The sequence below is a fragment of the Myxocyprinus asiaticus genome, chromosome 46 (assembly GCF_019703515.2).
Source record: "Myxocyprinus asiaticus isolate MX2 ecotype Aquarium Trade chromosome 46, UBuf_Myxa_2, whole genome shotgun sequence".
Taxonomy (NCBI): domain Eukaryota; kingdom Metazoa; phylum Chordata; class Actinopteri; order Cypriniformes; family Catostomidae; genus Myxocyprinus; species Myxocyprinus asiaticus.
In genome coordinates, this window is record NC_059389.1 from 30,227,584 (window position 1) to 30,246,299 (window position 18,716).

At 35.3% G+C, this 18,716-nt stretch overlaps 1 protein-coding gene across 1 annotated transcript in view; it reads left to right on the top strand.

Annotated features, from left to right (window-relative positions):
• LOC127435780 (gamma-aminobutyric acid receptor-associated protein-like 2) overlaps positions 1-18,716 on the top strand; it is a 95,927-nt gene that overhangs the window by 535 nt on the left and 76,676 nt on the right. The window contains exon 2 of the mRNA XM_051689477.1: positions 391-446. Within this exon, the coding sequence (XP_051545437.1) occupies positions 391-446 (56 nt within the window). The remainder of the gene's footprint in view (positions 1-390; positions 447-18,716) is intronic.

Sequence of the window (18,716 nt, forward strand, 5' to 3'; positions counted from 1 at the left end):
GATCACCATTGGCCTATAACTGCACCTGTTTGGCTGATTAATATAAAGTGGTTATTCTGCCTAATGTCAGTCCCAAACACCACCAACGTGGAATTTTCTGTTTTATATATATATATATATATATATTGACATTTAAGGAAATATTGTATAAACTGTTTAATTACAGCCATTTTAATTTGATTTCATATCATTATACATTACATTATAAATATATTTATTATTGACAAAAATATGTGTTAATGTACGATATCAGTGTTGATGAACTTAACAGTGCTTACCAATCACAATGTTGTTTACAACACTTTTCTAATCAATATTAATGATAAGAAGAGCACTGCATATGTAGCATATTGACTGCTGAACATGTTTTGTTCTGCGTCATCTCTTTAGAGCACAGGTGTGTGGAATCGGCCAAAATCCGCAACAAATATCCAGACAGAGTTCCTGTGAGTATTAAATTGTTTTCGTCTGAGCTTGATGCAGGAACATGGTTTGGTTTGGATGATGCAAAATTGTCTTCTTGGCTACTTACTTGTGACAGTGACTGTATAGGTCACTGATTTGCACAAGCCAGTATCTTTTGCATAGTTATGTTGAAAAGATTTAGTTATAACCAGTTTAACCAAGCAAAGTGTCAGTAGTGCTGGTCAGATCTGAGGTGTCTGTGAATATGATCTGATCAGGTCACAAACACCACAAATAAGTTTCCATCTAGAAGGAACATAAACTGGCAGCAGTTAAATAACTTAACCTACCATCATTTTAACCTCTTAATTATATATTTCATAAAGAAAAATGTTTATTTGTTTTGTGATATTATTCTCATGACACAACCAGAATTCTCTCCCAAATTCTTATTTCTGTAATGCATCCAGACATTTTGAATTATTCTCATACTCTCAATAGTGAATCTCATTAAATTCTAATTACTTAAAGTGCACTCAGTAACTTTTGTCTTTGTGTCATCTTGGACTTACACTGACACCTAGCGGCTTGGATGCAGCATAATTTGCAATCAATATTTTTCAGTTTCAGATGTCATTGTAGAAATGTAGTATTCACAGTCAGCCATAACTCCTTTAATCAATGAGTGAAACTGTCCAATAACAGGACGGTTACTGAGATTAAGCGAGTAGTATTCGGCTGGTCATGTGATTCTAACATGGCAGTCCCCATGTGTGGACCCTCTCCATGTAGAATAAATCAGCTTTTATAAGGTTACTGATATGACTGGAGTCTTCAATTTAATGTGAGTGCTCATGATTTCCTACATATATTGCAAAATTACAATTCATGTCTTTAGGAGTTAAACTTTTTTCATGTGGAAAAAAAATTACTAAGTGCACCTTTAAATACAATTTCTTTTATGATTTTATATTAATATTATTGTAATGCAATGTTTTGGTACATTTATTTATTAATCAGATGCTTTTATCCAAAGTGACTTAGAAATGAGGAATACAGCAAAAGCGTTTGGTCATAAGGAGGCAATAACAAGAGAAATGCTGCAATACAAAGTTTCAAATTACTCAGAGAAGGACAAGTAGGGAAGAAGGTGAGATACAGTGGTGAAAGAACGGAGTGAAAATATATATATTTTTTTATGAAGATAGAAGACAGTCTATTAGTAGGACTGAGTCAAGTGCTCATGAATGCGATGCTTCTTTAAATGTTTCTTGAAATAAGTTGCTCGGGTGGTGTTCGGAAGTTCGTTCTACCAGCGAGAAAGCAATTTTGTGCCTTTACGAGGCACTGTCCACCCGCCAATCACAAGTTTCTGGAGGGCACATAGACTTGAAGTAGTGAGTGTAGATGGGGGTGAACCAGTGGCTGTTCTGTAAGCGAGCATCAATGCCTTGAACATACAGGACTTCCTGGAGAGTTTAGAATGTCAAAATAAAAGTGTGAGGGTTTAAAAAGTGCATGATTTAAATATATTACTGTTGTATTTTAAATTAAAAGTCAGTAATAATAATATTTATATCAATTTATTATTATTGTCATCATTAGTATTAGTTTACAATTTATAACAATATTTAAGTTGAATGGGTTCCAAAAAAATAACTGTGAATGAAAAGTGGACTGATGCCTTACAACTAAACTGAACAAAAAAGAGATCTGAAGTCCAGATGCACGTTGAAACATTTTTGGGGGAAATAAAAGGCAAAAATAAAACACTGGTTTCTTTTCTACTGAAGACTTGAAGATTGGAATTTCTGTTAATTTTGCTGCTACATTAACCAGTATACTAGTTAATAATAAAGTGTTTCTTAATAAGCTATATATTTATATTGAAATAATGTGTAGTTAGAGGTTTGTGTTTCTTTACATATTAAAGAGTACTCCCAATTAGTTCCACACAATAATGTAAAGATATTCTAAACTGATTATGCAAAAAAACAACAACACTGGTATCGGCTTGGGATCAGTATCGGCCGATACTGAGATTTCCGATATCTGAATCGGATCGGAAGAGAAAAAGCGGTATCGGTGCATCCCTACTTTGCGATGTGGTCTGGGAAGTTCAACTGATCATCAAACACAAGTCTAAAATTTCTGGCTGTCCTGGATGGTGTGATCGTTGACGTGTCTAGCTGAATAGTGAAGTTATGTTGTATAGCTGGGCTCACTGGAACAATGAAAAGTCTTTGCTGGGTTGTGTTGGAGGTGGTGTTTTTTCATCCAGAACGAGATGTCAAGGGGACAGGTAGTAGCGTTGCTGGAGAGAAGTTCAGAGACCCCAGCCTCAGAGTGGGAGGAGTGAATTGTGTGTTAGTTATGGGTGTCTTTGTTTTTTTTTTTTTTTTTTTTTTTTTACAATTTTACAATTGTAATCAGCAGAAAAGCAGTACAACAAAACAAACATAATGTAAAATAAATAAAAAATAAATTCAGATAGTGCATTAAAATAATTTAAAAATTGCTTTTATACAAGCTAAATAAACATTTATAATTTGTATAAGATACAGCCATGTCTTCATTTGAAACATACTGCTTAGACACAATATGACCATTTATTATTATAATTATAATTATTAGATTATAATTTAAAATGCATATAGTATGTGGATCTTATATGACCCATATGTCTTAGCTATTGTATTCAATGCACTTAACACTGGTATTACATTTGTAATACATTGATTGTTTTCATTTTCCATCTGTTATGTAAATATATATATATATATATATATACAGTATGTTAAATACCACGTTCACATTCATATTTATGTGTGGTATGCAAGTATAGCAAGTTGTCATTCAGTCTATGCTTTTATCCACAGTGCATGACATTGTACCCATTACAGGGGCAGTACCCAAGGAGCAACCTGAGTTTAGATGCCTCTACACAGCAAGGGCACTCTGAACAACAAGTACAGCTACATAGAGTAATATAGCAATATATAGTAATATAGCAATATAGATAAAGTCTGAACTGAACTGGTACATGAAGTAAATTTTTTGTAAAAACAAAACATTTGATCCTAGTCCATTGTACTTTTATGTATTTGTTTGTGTATTTTACCACCAAATATGGAAATTGCCCATTATATAACTCCTAATTCATTTTCAGTGTGTATGAAATGCTTCAGAATTGAACAAAAATATATATTAACCTTTTAAAATTTTAAAATAGTAATACAATTATTATTGCAGTTAATGTTTTCTAAAGAATAAGCATCTAGATTTCACCTGGATCTTATTTGTCCCACATATATGCATTCTAGGATTAATTGAATTAATCACATATCAATATTTCCTGAGAAAGGCCCCCAAATGAAAGAGAATTTAGTATATACAGTACTGTGCATTTATTGTGGCAACAGACAAGCATTCAGACAATACAAAGGCTTTAACAGTCAAAATGTTGTTTATTTTATTTCCATATCATTGAACATAAACCTATTTTTGGCTTACTTGTTGGTCTATGTACTCATGCGTCAGACTTTGGTTGCATTGCTTCTTACTAGTTTTCAGCATCTCTAGTCATAACGCTGTGTTTTTAGGACGCTGTGTCCAGTTAAATGTATTTTGAATCTTTTTAAATAAAGTGCTGCCTGCTCGTAGGTTTGACGAGGCACATTGCCTGTACAGCTAGAGTCTTCACTGACTGCTCCCTACTGCCACAGATTCGTAAAAACATTTAAGTAGGTCATCAAGCTTGAATTGCTCAAAAGGTAGGAACATTCCTTATTACGGAATTTACATACAAGTCGAGACCATGATTAATGGTCATAATTAATTGCATTAAATTAACACTTTAAATCGACAACCCTATTTTTAGGGGTCCAAGCACCGAAGGCACAATGCCCTGATGGTGCTCAACAAGTTTCAGGACAGTACTAGCTTGTGGTCAAAAAATATAACGAAATATATAAAAATTCTAATACATTTTGATAATTTTAGCCTATTGTTATGACACTGGCCAAGCTGAGTTCAATGATACCACATTTGTCATGGTCAACCCTTTAGGCCATTATTAATTTAATTGAATCCTACTTTTTTGAACTCCCAAGACGGTTGGCCGATTTTCACCAAATTTGGCTCAGATCATCTTAAAATTTGTTCATATATTTTTGAAAGACCAAACTGTTCTCGAACAACGACGAGCACTCCAAATCAATTATTAGCCTATATCTCTGCAACGCTTTAGTATATTCAGACAAAACCTGGTGTGTGTTATGACAACCATGACCTGAGGGTACCTGAGCAGTTTCGGCACAGCGCCAACTACTGGTTACGAGATACAAAAAATAAATGGATATTTTATATAACTTCTGAACGGTTTGTCCTAAAATCACGAAACTGGACTCTTTAGATTCTTTGGGGCATACCGTGTCGAATGATACCAATTTTACCTATGTCCGGCATTTTGGGCATCGGCCATTTTGAATTTTTTTGTAAAACGCTGTATTTTACAAAAGCATTAGCGTATCGTTACGAAACTTGGTATGTGTCATCGGCATAATGCCCTGAAGGTGCTCCACAAGTTTCAGGACAGCGCTAGCTTGTGGTCAAAAAATATAATGAGATACAGTTCTGTGCAAAAGTTGTAGGCACTTGTAAAAAAAAAAAGTTTCATAGTGAGGATGTTTTAAAAAATAATGCCATAAATAGTTTTCACTTATCACTTAACACCATACAAAGTCCAGTAAACATATAAAAAGCTAAATCAATATTTGCTGTGGCCACCTTTGCCTTTAAAACAGCACCAATTCCCCTAGGTACACCTGGACACAGTTTTTCTTGGTTGTTGGCAGATAGGATTTTCCAAGCTTCTTGGAGAATTTTCCACAGTTCTTCTATCTATTTAGACTGTCTCAATAGCTTCTGTCTCTTTATGTAATCTCAGACTGACTCGATGTTCAGTGAGGGACTCTGAGGGGGCCATGCCATCTGTTGCAGGGCTCACTGTTCTTCTATTCTATTTGCAAAAGGGATGTTTGGGAGTCTAAAATGTATATTTCCTATTGACACACTAAAGCTGAAAATATAAATAACCATCTTAAGGCAAAAATGTTGTGAAACATCTTATATGCCTAAAACTTTTGCACAGTACTGTACATAAAAATGCAAATAATGCTTTTGATAATTTTAGCCTATTGTTATGACACTGGTCTTGATAGATTCCTTGGGTCAAGCCGAGTTCAACGATACCATATTTGTCATGGTTGGCCAAACTTCCTGTTGGCCATTATTAATTTAATTGAAAACCTAAATTTTCGAAATCCTCCCACGATGATAAGTGAATTTTCACCAAATTTAGCTCAGATCATCTTCAGACCATGCTAATCAAAAGTTTTTGTGAGCTTGCAGTTTAAACTGACTGTAACAACACCAAAAAAACATATATCTCCAAAAAATACCAAAAAACACTTCTTTCTTGTTGTCATTTTCACTCATTCCACTAAATTTACTCAAATCAAAAAATAACTCTATAGCATCGCCTATTTAAATAATTGACTCTTACTCACAAACTTGCATGTTGATTCAGTGTGATAAATCGTTCAACTGAATGAATGGAATCACTTAGGGTTGTGTTAACCAAAAGCATTGTTATCCCAAGTTGCTCGTAAAGACCATTGGTGCCTATGGTACCTACGATCAACTTACACTAACGAGGGTACATTTTAACTTTTATATCATTTATTAAAAATATATTAAAAAATATATGTGGCACCCAAAACAATGACAGAAAATTAAAGCCGTACATCAAACCATGTTGTGTCCCAAATTTCAAGTAAATAAATGATAAAATTCCGTATTTATCAAACATTTATAAGGCACAGTACCAAAAGTGACCACATGATGAAATCAGAACTCCATTGGTGCAAGAGTGAATAAAACTAATTTCAGAAACTCCTCTCATACCACATATGAGGACACACTATTTTATTGCAAAACATGATATAAAACTCATTACAGATTATAATTATTATAATTATATTTATAATGCATGGTTACAGTGTAAGTATTGTTAGCAGTGGAAGCCAGTAATTATTCACATTTCTAACAAACATATTTTTATTATAAATTATATAATAGTTTATTTATACCACTAAATAAAATAATAAATGTTCCAAAGAGCCCATTCATTCACACTGATCAGCACCTGTGTATTTAGCTTTAGCCCTATAGTTAGTCCAAACACAGAATATGCTCTCCTGCTGGTTTGGCGTTTATTCCTCCTCAAAACTGCGTGGAACTTATTCCATAGTACTCAAATCTAGTTAGAGTGTAGTGTTTTTGCATAGATCCATTGAAAGAAGCAGCGAAAATGTTAGATTTTGGCTCCGACCGGTCATCAGAAATGGAAGAAAGCTAAGAGCATAATGGTGCCTTAGGTTCTCTATACAAACAAACACTAGGATGACATCACTGTTCTGTAATGAGCAAGGCCAACCCCTGTAACCATAGAAACACCATACCAATGGCTACATGACCTGTCAATCAAATCTTGACTAGCGATTCATTGGCTGGATCTATTCACTGAAACAGCAAATGCACATTTTGGAGAGGCCATGGAGCCTTTGATCTGGTTTGATTGACAGCTCCGCCTGTGAATCACAGACTCGTGGGTGCGCTCAAACAATGCAGAAGTTTAACCAGAATAGCGGAGACCTCAAGACCTTGATGCTGATTGATAAAGTAAGTTTTATAATCAATATTTTATTGATAATAGACATTTTAATTTACGTGATGACGCAAGCAAAGGATTATCATTTGTTTTTTTGTTTTTTCAATTTTCGCTGTTTTGGATAAAATGGTCGATTCTACTTTCAATCGTGGACATTTACCATGGATTGTATGCTTGAATTTCCTGCCATCATCCGATCAGAAACCAGAAGATATAAAAGATAAGTAATACCACTCACATGTTGCATGTTTTAAAATCCACTCTTTCAGTATTTTAATTCATTACTGTAATGACGTCATTCAGATCGCAAAACAGGGCATATTTCGAAGCTGGAGACTTGTAGCTTTCAAACGATGTAAGGTTTGTCAAGATTAAAGTTGGATATGAAGGTAATATAGTCCAATAAACATAAAAAAATAAAAAAATAAAAAAAATGCTAAAAAAAGCAGAAAAACACCCCATATATGGGACAGTGCCAGTTAACAGTCTAAATTAGCTCTTCAGTATACTTACTGTCTGATTGTTTATATGACAACTAAAGAAAACATTTGTAAGGAATTTATTTCAGTTTTAATTGATTGTATTTAAATGTTTTATCAATTTTATTATGAAATGGAAAAAAAGAGATCACATCTATCTGAGTGTGTATTTTGATAAAATAATTGAAATATGAAATGCTGTATCATGCTGCATCAAGACTTATTTTGTAATCAAATCATAATGATGTTTCTAAAAATGCTAATAACTCAGAGAACAATGTATATTACATTACAAGTGATTCTATTAATTGCTTTTTGAGCAGTCTTCACAAAAATACTGTTTTCAAAAATGTTTGCCATACCTGTGCTTGGCCCCGATAATTGCTGTTTGCAGCTATATTTATTATTATTATTATTCTGCCCTTAAACTGATCATACAGACCGGGCCATAACGCCTAGAGACGTGAAACTTGGAAAATGGTAGTAGTCACACAACTTAGACATACACATGTTCTTACCCCGATCGGTCAATAAATGGCACTATAACAAAGTCAAACGTGTTTTGGGCCATAACTCTGCAACCGTAAGGGCCAGAATCAAAATTCTTTTTGATTCTAATTTCATTTCTGTCTATAATTCTTTTCCCCCGCCTTTTAAAAAAAAAAAAAAAAACATTTTTAAAACTCCTTTAAAACTGTTAGACTGATCAGCACGAAATTTGGTATTCATCATCTACAGACCCTCCCCCTGACAAAAAGTTATCAAAAGAATTTCGATACCTCAATTAGTTCGAAGATATTAACAATACAATTCCTTTGGTTTAACATGATTTGAGTAAATGACCAATATTTACTCAACGTAAACTCAAAACATAACCGTTTAACGTTTAGAAGATGTCAGCAAAGTTTCTTACAATTCCACCCCTAGGGGGGCTACAACTAAAAGCAGTTTGAGGCACAAAGTTCAAATTAAATATGCATCATCTTTGGTTCAAATGCTAACACATTCTTAAAAAAATGATTCGACAAATGAATAAAAATGGCCGGCAGTTGCCAATCATATTTCAGCACCTTATAACTCGTATTGAGAATAGACGAGGGTTATGGAAATTACTATACACAACAGGGTGTCAACTCGAAGCTGCATATAACATTTTGTGACAATCGGCCACACGGTGGTGCTGTAATTAACTAATTTGCTTTTTTGCTAATAATTCTGGAATGGTATTATTGGACTACAGTACAATTTAGTAGCTTCTCTGAATCCACCAGTGCCCTCCCATAATATGGTCACATGGATATCCATTCCCGCAAGAAAACATTATTATGTATATTTTTTTCGTCCTAGGCTGTTTTTCCAATTCGCACGACCCTTGGCATACATAATCTACTGACCCTCCTGACAAAAAGTTATCAAAATAATTTGTTAACTTTGTTAACTAAAATCGTTCTGAAGGTATAAGCAAATATATTTTGGGCTGTGGCTTACAATGACTAATTAGCTCATGTCTTGGGAGCTCAATTTTTAAACTTAAAAATTGTACACATAGACAAGAGAACACTCTGAGGTTACATGTCAAGTTTCATTCATTTTTTAAGCTAGGGGGCGCTATAACTTCCTAAAATCCTAATGTGGGGGCCTGGGTAGCTCAGCAAGTAAAGACGTTGACTACCACACCTGGAGTCACAAGTTCGAATCCAGGGCGTGCTGAGTGACTCCAGTCAGTCTTCCTAAGCAACCAATTGGCCCGGTTGCTAGGGTGGGTAGAGTCACATTGGGTTAACCTCCTTGTGGTCGCTATAATGTGGTTCTTGCTCTCGGTGGGGCGCGTAGTGAGTTGTACGTGGATGCACGTCACTATGCCACCACGATGACTTAGAGCGCAATGGGAATTGGGCATTCCAAATTGGCAGAAAAGGGGAGAAAAAAAAAAAAAAAAGAAAATCCTAAAAGTGCAACTGTGCTCAAAGCAGTTGAATTAACTCCAGAACCGTATATGATTACAAATATATATATATATTTCTGTGAATCCATCTGTGCCTCCAAATCATTTGGCTACATGAATTTTCATTTCCACAAAAAACTTACCATTTTGATTTGATTGAAAAACATACATTTTCGAACTTGTCCTAGGCTGTTTACCTGATTCACATGAAACTTTGTACACATTACCTACAGATATTTCTGACAAAAAAGTTATCAAAAGAATTTTGATATGTCAAATCTTTCTGAAGATATTAGCCGATAGTTTTTTGAATATGGCCTGTTATGACTAATTGACCCATATCGTGTGAGCACAATTTTTAAACTTAACAAAACTTAATATTCAGGCACAAAAGAACATTTTGAGGTAACTTGTAAAATTTCATCAATTTGGCAGCGCTGTAACAGAAGAAATAGCTATTTATACAACTACATTTTTAAGCAGTTAGAAATATGGGGATAGACAGGCTGTTTTACTGTTTGTCCACCAGAGGGAGCCACAAGACAAATAAATTGTAAATGTCTGATTCCACAGAAATTCTAACATACTATATTTTGCCACAGCCCCTGTAAATCAGATAAACTTTTGAAGTCCATTATGCACTGCTGTCTGACTGTCATTACATTTTTGCAGGGATTACATAATGGTTAAACATTCTGTGCATCTTAATTAATTTTGAACACGCTTAGTGATTTAACACAGATTTAACATTTAAATCTCAGTTGTGGATTAACTTTAAACTTGCAGCTGAGGTCTTATAAATATTAAATTGACCTACAATTAAATAAGAATAACTTTTTAAGAGAACAGTAAATATGCCGTGAGCCCCCTGAGAAACATGTATCATATTATTTCCATCATAATCATTCGTGAACCAGACTGATGTGTTTATCATTGTGTGCACAGCAGTTGCGGATCGCACCAATGGAGCAGGTGAGTAAATGATGAGAGAATTTTAATTTTTGGATGAAATATTATTTTAAAAGTCACCAATACCATAAACATAAGGTAATATTTTTCTTTTGACCAATTGTGTTTGGATTTCAGACAGAGGGTCTCTGATTTTTTTTACTTTATACATCACTCATTACATAAGTGTGTTACTGCACGATTATTGTGTTGCTTAAAGCACAAGCAAAAATTATTATTAAAAAAAAGCGTGAAAAAAGCAGGACATCGATTCTGTGCTCAACAGTCACACAATAAAATTATTTTAAAATGTTTGTTTTGATAAATAGTCATGGATGTCAAATAATAATAATAAAAAAAGGGTTATGGTTTATATCAGCAGTCGAAAAATGACCAAAAACTCACCGCGCCCGAAAAGAAGTCCAAAAGATGTTTTGGCTAGGTGCGTAGGCCACGGAAATCCAAATACAAAAAAAAATATTTTTAAAAAGGCCCTCACACTAAAATAATGAAACAAAACAAGAACACTCGATGTGAGATAAAACTACCGATTTACTAGAAAATGGCAAATGTTTTGGTCATGAGTGACTTTCCTCAATGCCTAATAATGATATAATTATATTAGCGGCCACCAATTAGCAGACCGTGGTCAGGGTCCGGACCTCGGCTGTGTTCCATTCAGACCGTGAGACTTCATGACATCGTCTGACCCATCTCTCCATTTCTGCACTTCAAGTGATCAGCGCAACAAAAAAAACGGGCAGTGTATAGCGCAAGCACTTGGACGTAGATAGCACTGATCTTTCAGCACTGTATCCTCAAAATATTTTTCTCTATTACAGAACATGCTTCATTTATACCCTTTTGCGCTCCGCGCTCATTGCTAGACGTAGCGTCGTGCTCAGATTTGCAGATGTGACTATTTTAACGACAGTAGGCAGTAGCAGAAAATACAGTGAGCAGAAGTATAGATACTGGCATCTTTCGCTAAAACACACTGCAGAAAACAAGAATGAAGCAAAGTGAACTTCATGTGCCTGAAATGAATCTGACCGTTCAGCTAAACCAGGTTTGTGACAGGACAACGTGCTTCCAGAGCGCCTTTAAACAAGTATGCTTTTTTATGTCTAAAATTGCTTTTATTATGATCAGCATGTTTAAAGTCTTTCACAAACGGATTATTTTTTTTGAATTAATCAAAGATGTCATCATCTCTGGCATAACTGGCAAGGAAAAACAACCAGAAATGTGATATTACTAGTAATATAGTGGAGTTCTCATGAGAATGTCTCCATTATTTGATATTATATTCCATTTATAGGCCTACTTAATTTTAGCTAACAGTATTTTAATCTTTACTATTGTGATGCACATTGTTTGTTGATGGGAGATTTTCACTTTATGGAAAATATAAAAACGGTCCATTCAGACTTTTACATTTTTCCACATTTTCTCTCAGGGTACCCCTGAACCCTCATAATGTATCTTTCTTTAGTCACAAGGCTGATATCAAAAAATATTCAAACACAAATACTGGACTGCTGTCATTCAGCTTCAAAACAAACTGATTTTATGCACTCGGTTGATGAACTTAATGAAATATTTTAATCTTTTGGTCGAATATTCCCCAAACCCCACTACTTTGGCTTTGTCTACTTTTAACTTCATAATCCTTGCCTAATTTTGAAGAGACTATTTTGACTTAATGATTTTTTTTTCTTTTACGAAGTACTATTCTTGCCAACTTGGACATTTAGAATAACTATTTAATAAAATTGATTAAGCATTCCTTATGTCATTTCATAGCTACAGTATACTGACTACTGACACCATGTAAGTTATTGTCTGGACCTTTGCTTGGAAGGAAATGTAGAGATCCGACCTCTTGGAACTTGAATTGAATACCGCTGGTTTATATCAAATAAAAGTAAATATTTATTGCTCCAATAGATGAAATATCATGTGCATGCTAAAAGATCCATGTTTAAATAGAGCAGGGTCATAGAATGACAAACATTTTTTTGGGATGTAATATTCAGAGGCACATCTGCTAGTCATGCTCTTTCACGAGAACTATTTTGCATATTGCGTTGTCATGCAGGACTGTTTGTGGAACACACGGCACTTATTATCAAAGGTGTTTCTTGTCTTCTCAAGTTTATTATTTGTTTTAGATCTGTATACAAAAAGGTTAATTAGTGTTTGACAAAGAAGCCCTTGGTGTAGATGTAACCTGAAACCAGTACTCACTCACACTGCAAAGCTTAATATACGGATCCTATCTGACCATTTCCATTTTTTTGTCTCGCCTGTTTTCACTTAAGACATATTTTAATGTGTTTACAGACTTTTTACAGAGTGTGCGTTCCCACGCTGGTAAAAAAAAAAAAAAAAAAAAAAAATGCAGAGTGTTTTATCTACTTACTATACACCACTCTGTAATAATTAACTTTAATTTATTGCTCCATTTTTTTATTCATGCAGACCAAACTATCATAAAAATCATAATAAAATAAATTAAAAATAAACAAATAATTCCACCTCCCTACTAGGAAAAGTGCAATGGCACACCACATGATGTTAGACTTCCAACTTGGAAATTCCTACAAAATATTGCACTCCACTTTTGCCAAGACACAGAGGCCTGTCGTCACACAAACATTCCAAAGATGCACAAACTTGGTACTATACCTTGACTTTTATTAAAAAATATCACTCTGTGAAGCAAAGGTTCTGCATTACATGATGACAACGCTTGTTTAACAAACATTTGCAAAGACACATGTTCTAATCATGCTACATTGTACTCTTTCTATAAGTACCTGTAACGCAAATGTGAGCATTGCATAATCATTTCTAATGTGGTTGCTCTGTCATGTCTCTAATAACCATCTAACACTTGCTAGGCTAACAGGATTGTTCCAATTTTGTTTTCTTATAATATTATGACCATCATGCAATGAAATGCCATTATGATCAAACATCAAAGATATCAAGTAGAAATATCCCACATCCAAGTTTCATGTAACACAACATAATGACTAGACTTTCATTCTGATAACAGTTACATCATGGCAACCAAAAAAATACAATTCCTGTATTCATCTCCAAAACATAACATTCTGTGACAATACCAGTCTGTTATCATGACATACAGGGAACTTTGTACAACAGAACTTGTCTATTGTTAACCAGTTAATTTTTGCATTTCATGATTATTCGTATGCACTTATAGGCCTTAAGCGGCTTGAACCCAGATAATTGCTGCTTGCAGCTATATTTATTATTGTTATTATTATTATTATTATTATTATTAGGGGTTCAAGCCCGAAGGGCTAGAAGCCCTGTTGTTTTTGTCTGGATTTTTATTATTTGGGGTTCAAGCCCAAAGGGCTAGAAACCCTATTGTTTTTGTCTGGATTTTTAGGGGTTCAAGCCTGTAGGGCTAGAAACCCTATTGTTTTTGTCCGGATTTTCTTTTATTAGGGGTTCAAGCCCAAAGGGCTGAAACCCTACTTTTTTTACTTGGATTTGCCTTTATTAGGGCCCGAGCACCAGAGGTGCAAGCCTGAGAGGCGCTAAATTCCTGTTGTTTTTGGCATGTTTTTTCACAATTATTATTATTAGGGCCCAAGCACTGAAAGTATGAGGCCCTATTGTTCTTCTAAGGATTATTATTAGGGCCCAAGCACTGAAAATGCAGAGGCTTTATTGTTCTTCTAAGGATTATTATTATTATTAGGGCACAGTACTGAAATGCGGAGCCCAATTGTTCTTCTAAGGATTATTATTATTATTATTTTCTTCTTCTTCTTCTTTTCAAGGTTTTTGGTACTTTTGGGGTACATAACATGTGTGAAAACTCTTGAAAGCTTGCACACACAATTAAAATGGTAAGTGCTTTTTACATTGTTATAGCAACATCAGGAGTTTTCTAAGTGTAAAGTAGGCTGCTTGAGCATTCAGTGTTGGATCAAGTTTTGAAAAGTAACCGTGTACCCTGACGAAACAAAATTTATTGCAAACAAAATTTAAATCGCAAATATTATTAGAGAGCTTTTTCTTTGTATTAGACCTCCTTGGTTCTGGCTTTCGCGCATGGACGTGTTTTTAAAATGTCAACTGGTATTATTAGTTGACTGCCACGTAATATATGATGGGCATACGGTGTCTTATTCATTGTGAAACTGTGTTTTCTTAATGGCATGAATCGCACTGAAGGCCTAGACAAGTTTTATTGCATTCTCTGAGGAGAAAATTGTAATACAAAAATAATTAAGGGTATTTCAATACCCACAGCTTTCACTTAAATATATGTAATTTTTGTGTGCATTTTTGTTTTTTTTTTGGTTGCTAACTGCATATTCAGTTATTATGCACTAAAATATTTACATGTAATTGCATTTAAAATGTAATTAACCCAATTACATAGGTATATAATGATGATTTGTGAGTTTTCATTGCAAAACAACCCAAAGAAATGCAGAAAATTGCATTGCAAAAAGCAGCAGTAAATTCAGCCATTTTATAATTCCAGCTAGCCAAATTACATGGCCATTTCCTAAATATACCGTAATTTGATGACCAAACTTTAGTTGTGGCAATGTAACTGATTACGTTGTGACAACCGGAAAAGTGAAATTTCTGTATTCGTTGCCACAATGTAACTTTGGAGCGGTGCCAGTCCGTCATGATGACGTTGTGGCAAGGTCGTGGTTCAATAGTGTCACGGAGGGGACAAAGGACACAAAAGCAGAGATGACGGTTCAGTGGTTTTATTAATAAAGTTCTCAATGTCAAGTTAAGTTGCACCTGACGCCGGCTGCAGAAGACTGAAATCCAGCGAGCCGCAATGGGCTAGTGAAGGCTGTGTTCGTATTATAAGTGTGCTTTGTGGAAGTCAGGAACAATCCGAAGAGAATCCGTTGAAGTTGGTGTGTTGCGAAGCAAATCCCAGATGATATAGTCCCCGAGACGCAGGCAGAGACCGAGGAATCCTCCTCCACATGAATTGTGCACGGAACTGGAGAGGGTGACGGCAAGCAGGAAGGTAACCGCACCACTACAGAGGCGCAAACAACAGACACACGAGCATGCTCCAACTACACGAGAGAGCACAGTTATCATAACAGTTAACCATAAACAGGCAAATAACGAGGTGACACACAAGGAATAAGAGGGGAGTGCAATCAGAGTGAAGCAGATGGTAGCAGGTGAGTAAATCATTGCTGTGATCAGCATCTCCCTGAGATCGATCACCGGGTGCTGTCTCCACCTGTGAGACACGAGGGAGAGAGAAAAACAAACAACAGTATGAGCTGGCACAAATGCCAGAACCATGACAAATAGTTGAAATGGACCCATGGTGCTTGGGCCTGTCATCACCGCTTGCAGCTATATTTATTTTTATTATTATTATTTATTCTTCTTTTCAAGGTTTTCGGTACTTTTGGGGTACATAACATGCGTGAAAACTCTTGAAAGTTTGCACACACATCAGAGTCGCGGGCCATTAGGGTGTGGCAAAGTTATTTGCGGCGCCATCTAGAACATGGGCATGTTTGGGGGGCTATGTAGCACATCCCTTTTGAGCTACAGTCACCAAACTTTGTACACATGTAGATCTCATGAAGCCGGACAACTTTCGCGCTGACAGTCATAAGCTCTGCCCAAAAAGAAGTTGGCCATTTTTGATTGTTTGAAAAATGCATGCTCAGGAATTTGATATACTCCTCCCAGGGATTTTATGTTACAGGTATCAAATGTGGGTGACATCATGCCAAGACATTGACGATGCTAAATTGTGAAAGGATTTTTGATATATCGAACAGTGTTGCCATGCGAAGCGATAAAATAACATCAAAAAAACGGAATAAGGAAATGTCTCATATCTTCTGCATGCAGAAAATTAAAAACATCAAAATTGAGATAAAGCCAAAGTTTTTCCTTGCAGGCTGATCACATTGATGTGACTATTGTGGGTCACGGTCGTAGCACCACCAACTGGCAGAAGGAAGTGTGTCACTTTAAACAGACTTTGAAATATCCCTATTATGTTAACCTGAATTGCTTCAAAAACTTTTAGGATAATGTCAAGACAGTGCAGATATAAAATTCTGAAGGGATTCTTGATATCTTAAATACTGTTGCCATGGCAATGCATTAAATGTCATCATTTCTTTTGGTGCATATTCACATGTTTTGAGGTATTTGGCAAGCTTGGTTTTTAAAGTTTATTGTTAATAAACGTGTCTTCATTTTTATATAAATAAAATATGATAAAAATATCAACTGAAATGTAAAAATAATAGAAAGCCATCCATAAATGTAACCCAGGTCTGAGTGGCAATTACAAGAAATGTCCAATAGAGGGAATCCAAGCTCCATTGTTGAATGACTCCCAACATAACACAGCGGATTAATTACCACTAGACCACACAATCGGCGCTGATTGATGTACTTCTCCACTAACTTACAATATCTCATGACCGACAGTAGCACAAATAGAGATGAATTTGTCAATTTTATTGATAAATATTTATTTTAGAGCTTGAATTGATCATCAAGAATGACTTTTTATCAAAGCAGCCATTTAAAATAATCTTTTACTAGCGCTCATCATTGCTGTGCAACTTCAAACACTGCGTTTCATGAGCGTGACGTTGTTATTTTGCTAGCCATCATAAACGTATCTTTAACTCAGTGTTTCTCAACTGGTGGTTCCAGACTGGGTCGTGGACAGCAGGGAAAGAACAATGCCATGGTTCTCCCATTGAAGATTTTTCAGCGGCCGCCCAAGTAATAGCCTATTTAGGACTGCCGAGGCAAACTGAATGATAATCTCGCCGCTAAAGGCTTCTCATCCGCACTGCGATATTTTCGCTGTGCGATTAAAGCTTTCACATGAGTGTAACGGAACTAGCTAATGCTTATGATCCGCTCTGCTCTCTGGCACTTGCGCAACAACCGTGCTTGTCTCGATATTGCGGTGCACAGACCTCAAAACTGATGAGATCAGTTTCAGTTCTAGTGAGACTTCTCTAGTTTAAAGGGTTACGGATAAACTCAGGTCAAAGCTCTCAAACAGTAGGAAGCCCTGACATGCCAAACAGCACTGAGGAAAAGAGCAACACTGTGCTATGCACTAAAATATTTTTTTTCATATATTTTTTTCTCCTTTACAAAATTGTTTTATGATTTTACATGAGTAAAAGTAACTGATATATTTTTACAAAATGTTATAGTTTCATATAAAATAATTCTAAAGGTAGAATCTATTACACACAATTTTTATATCAACAGTGGCATTTGTAGTTAAAATTTCAGTGTGTTTAGGCTAGTATTTTTTCATATGTACTAGAGTTTATTATGGTGCGAGGACATTTTTGAGGGCCTAAACATACTCGAAAACTCATGAAACTTTGCACACGCATCAGAAGTGGCGAAAATTTACATCTGATATGGGTTTCAGAATTAGGTGTGGCAAAATTGCTCGATAGCGCCACCTACAAACTTTCAACGATGTGCGCTTTATGCGTTTCACCTAAATGTATGAAAATCTGTACACGTGTAACATGCCAATACTTAAAAAAAAGTCTCTTGGTGCATATTCACATGTTTTGAGGTATTTGGCAAGCTTGGTTTTTAAAGTTTATTGTTAATAAACATGTCTTAATTTTTATATAAATAAAATATGATAAAAATATCAACTGAAATGTAAAAATACTAGAAAACCACAAAAATTGTGTGTATATAGAGCTTGTGTTTTGTCTTTATCTCTCTCTGTCTTAATCACTCTCAGGCTGTGTCTCGTTTGGAAGGCTGTGTCCTCCGGAGGTCGCATTTGTCGGCCGCATACGTCATTGAGGCTGTCTCATTTCAAAAAAGCGAGTAGGACACTCCGAATGCAGCCTTCGAATGCGACCTTCTTTCACGGGAATTCGGAGGATGCATGAGGTGTATCCTTCGTGGGTACTCACAACCCACAATTCTTTGCTTCAACTTTTATCTTTGCCCATAAATATGACGTTCAAACGCAAGTAATGTTAATTCCCAAGTTGAAGTACCTCAGTAGATGATGCAGAGTATATAATATGTATAATTATATTAATATATAATTAAAATAAAATATTTGACTAAAACTACACCTGTAAAATCTATTTTCTCTTTACATCATTATAACTCTCCTAAAATGTACCTCATACAT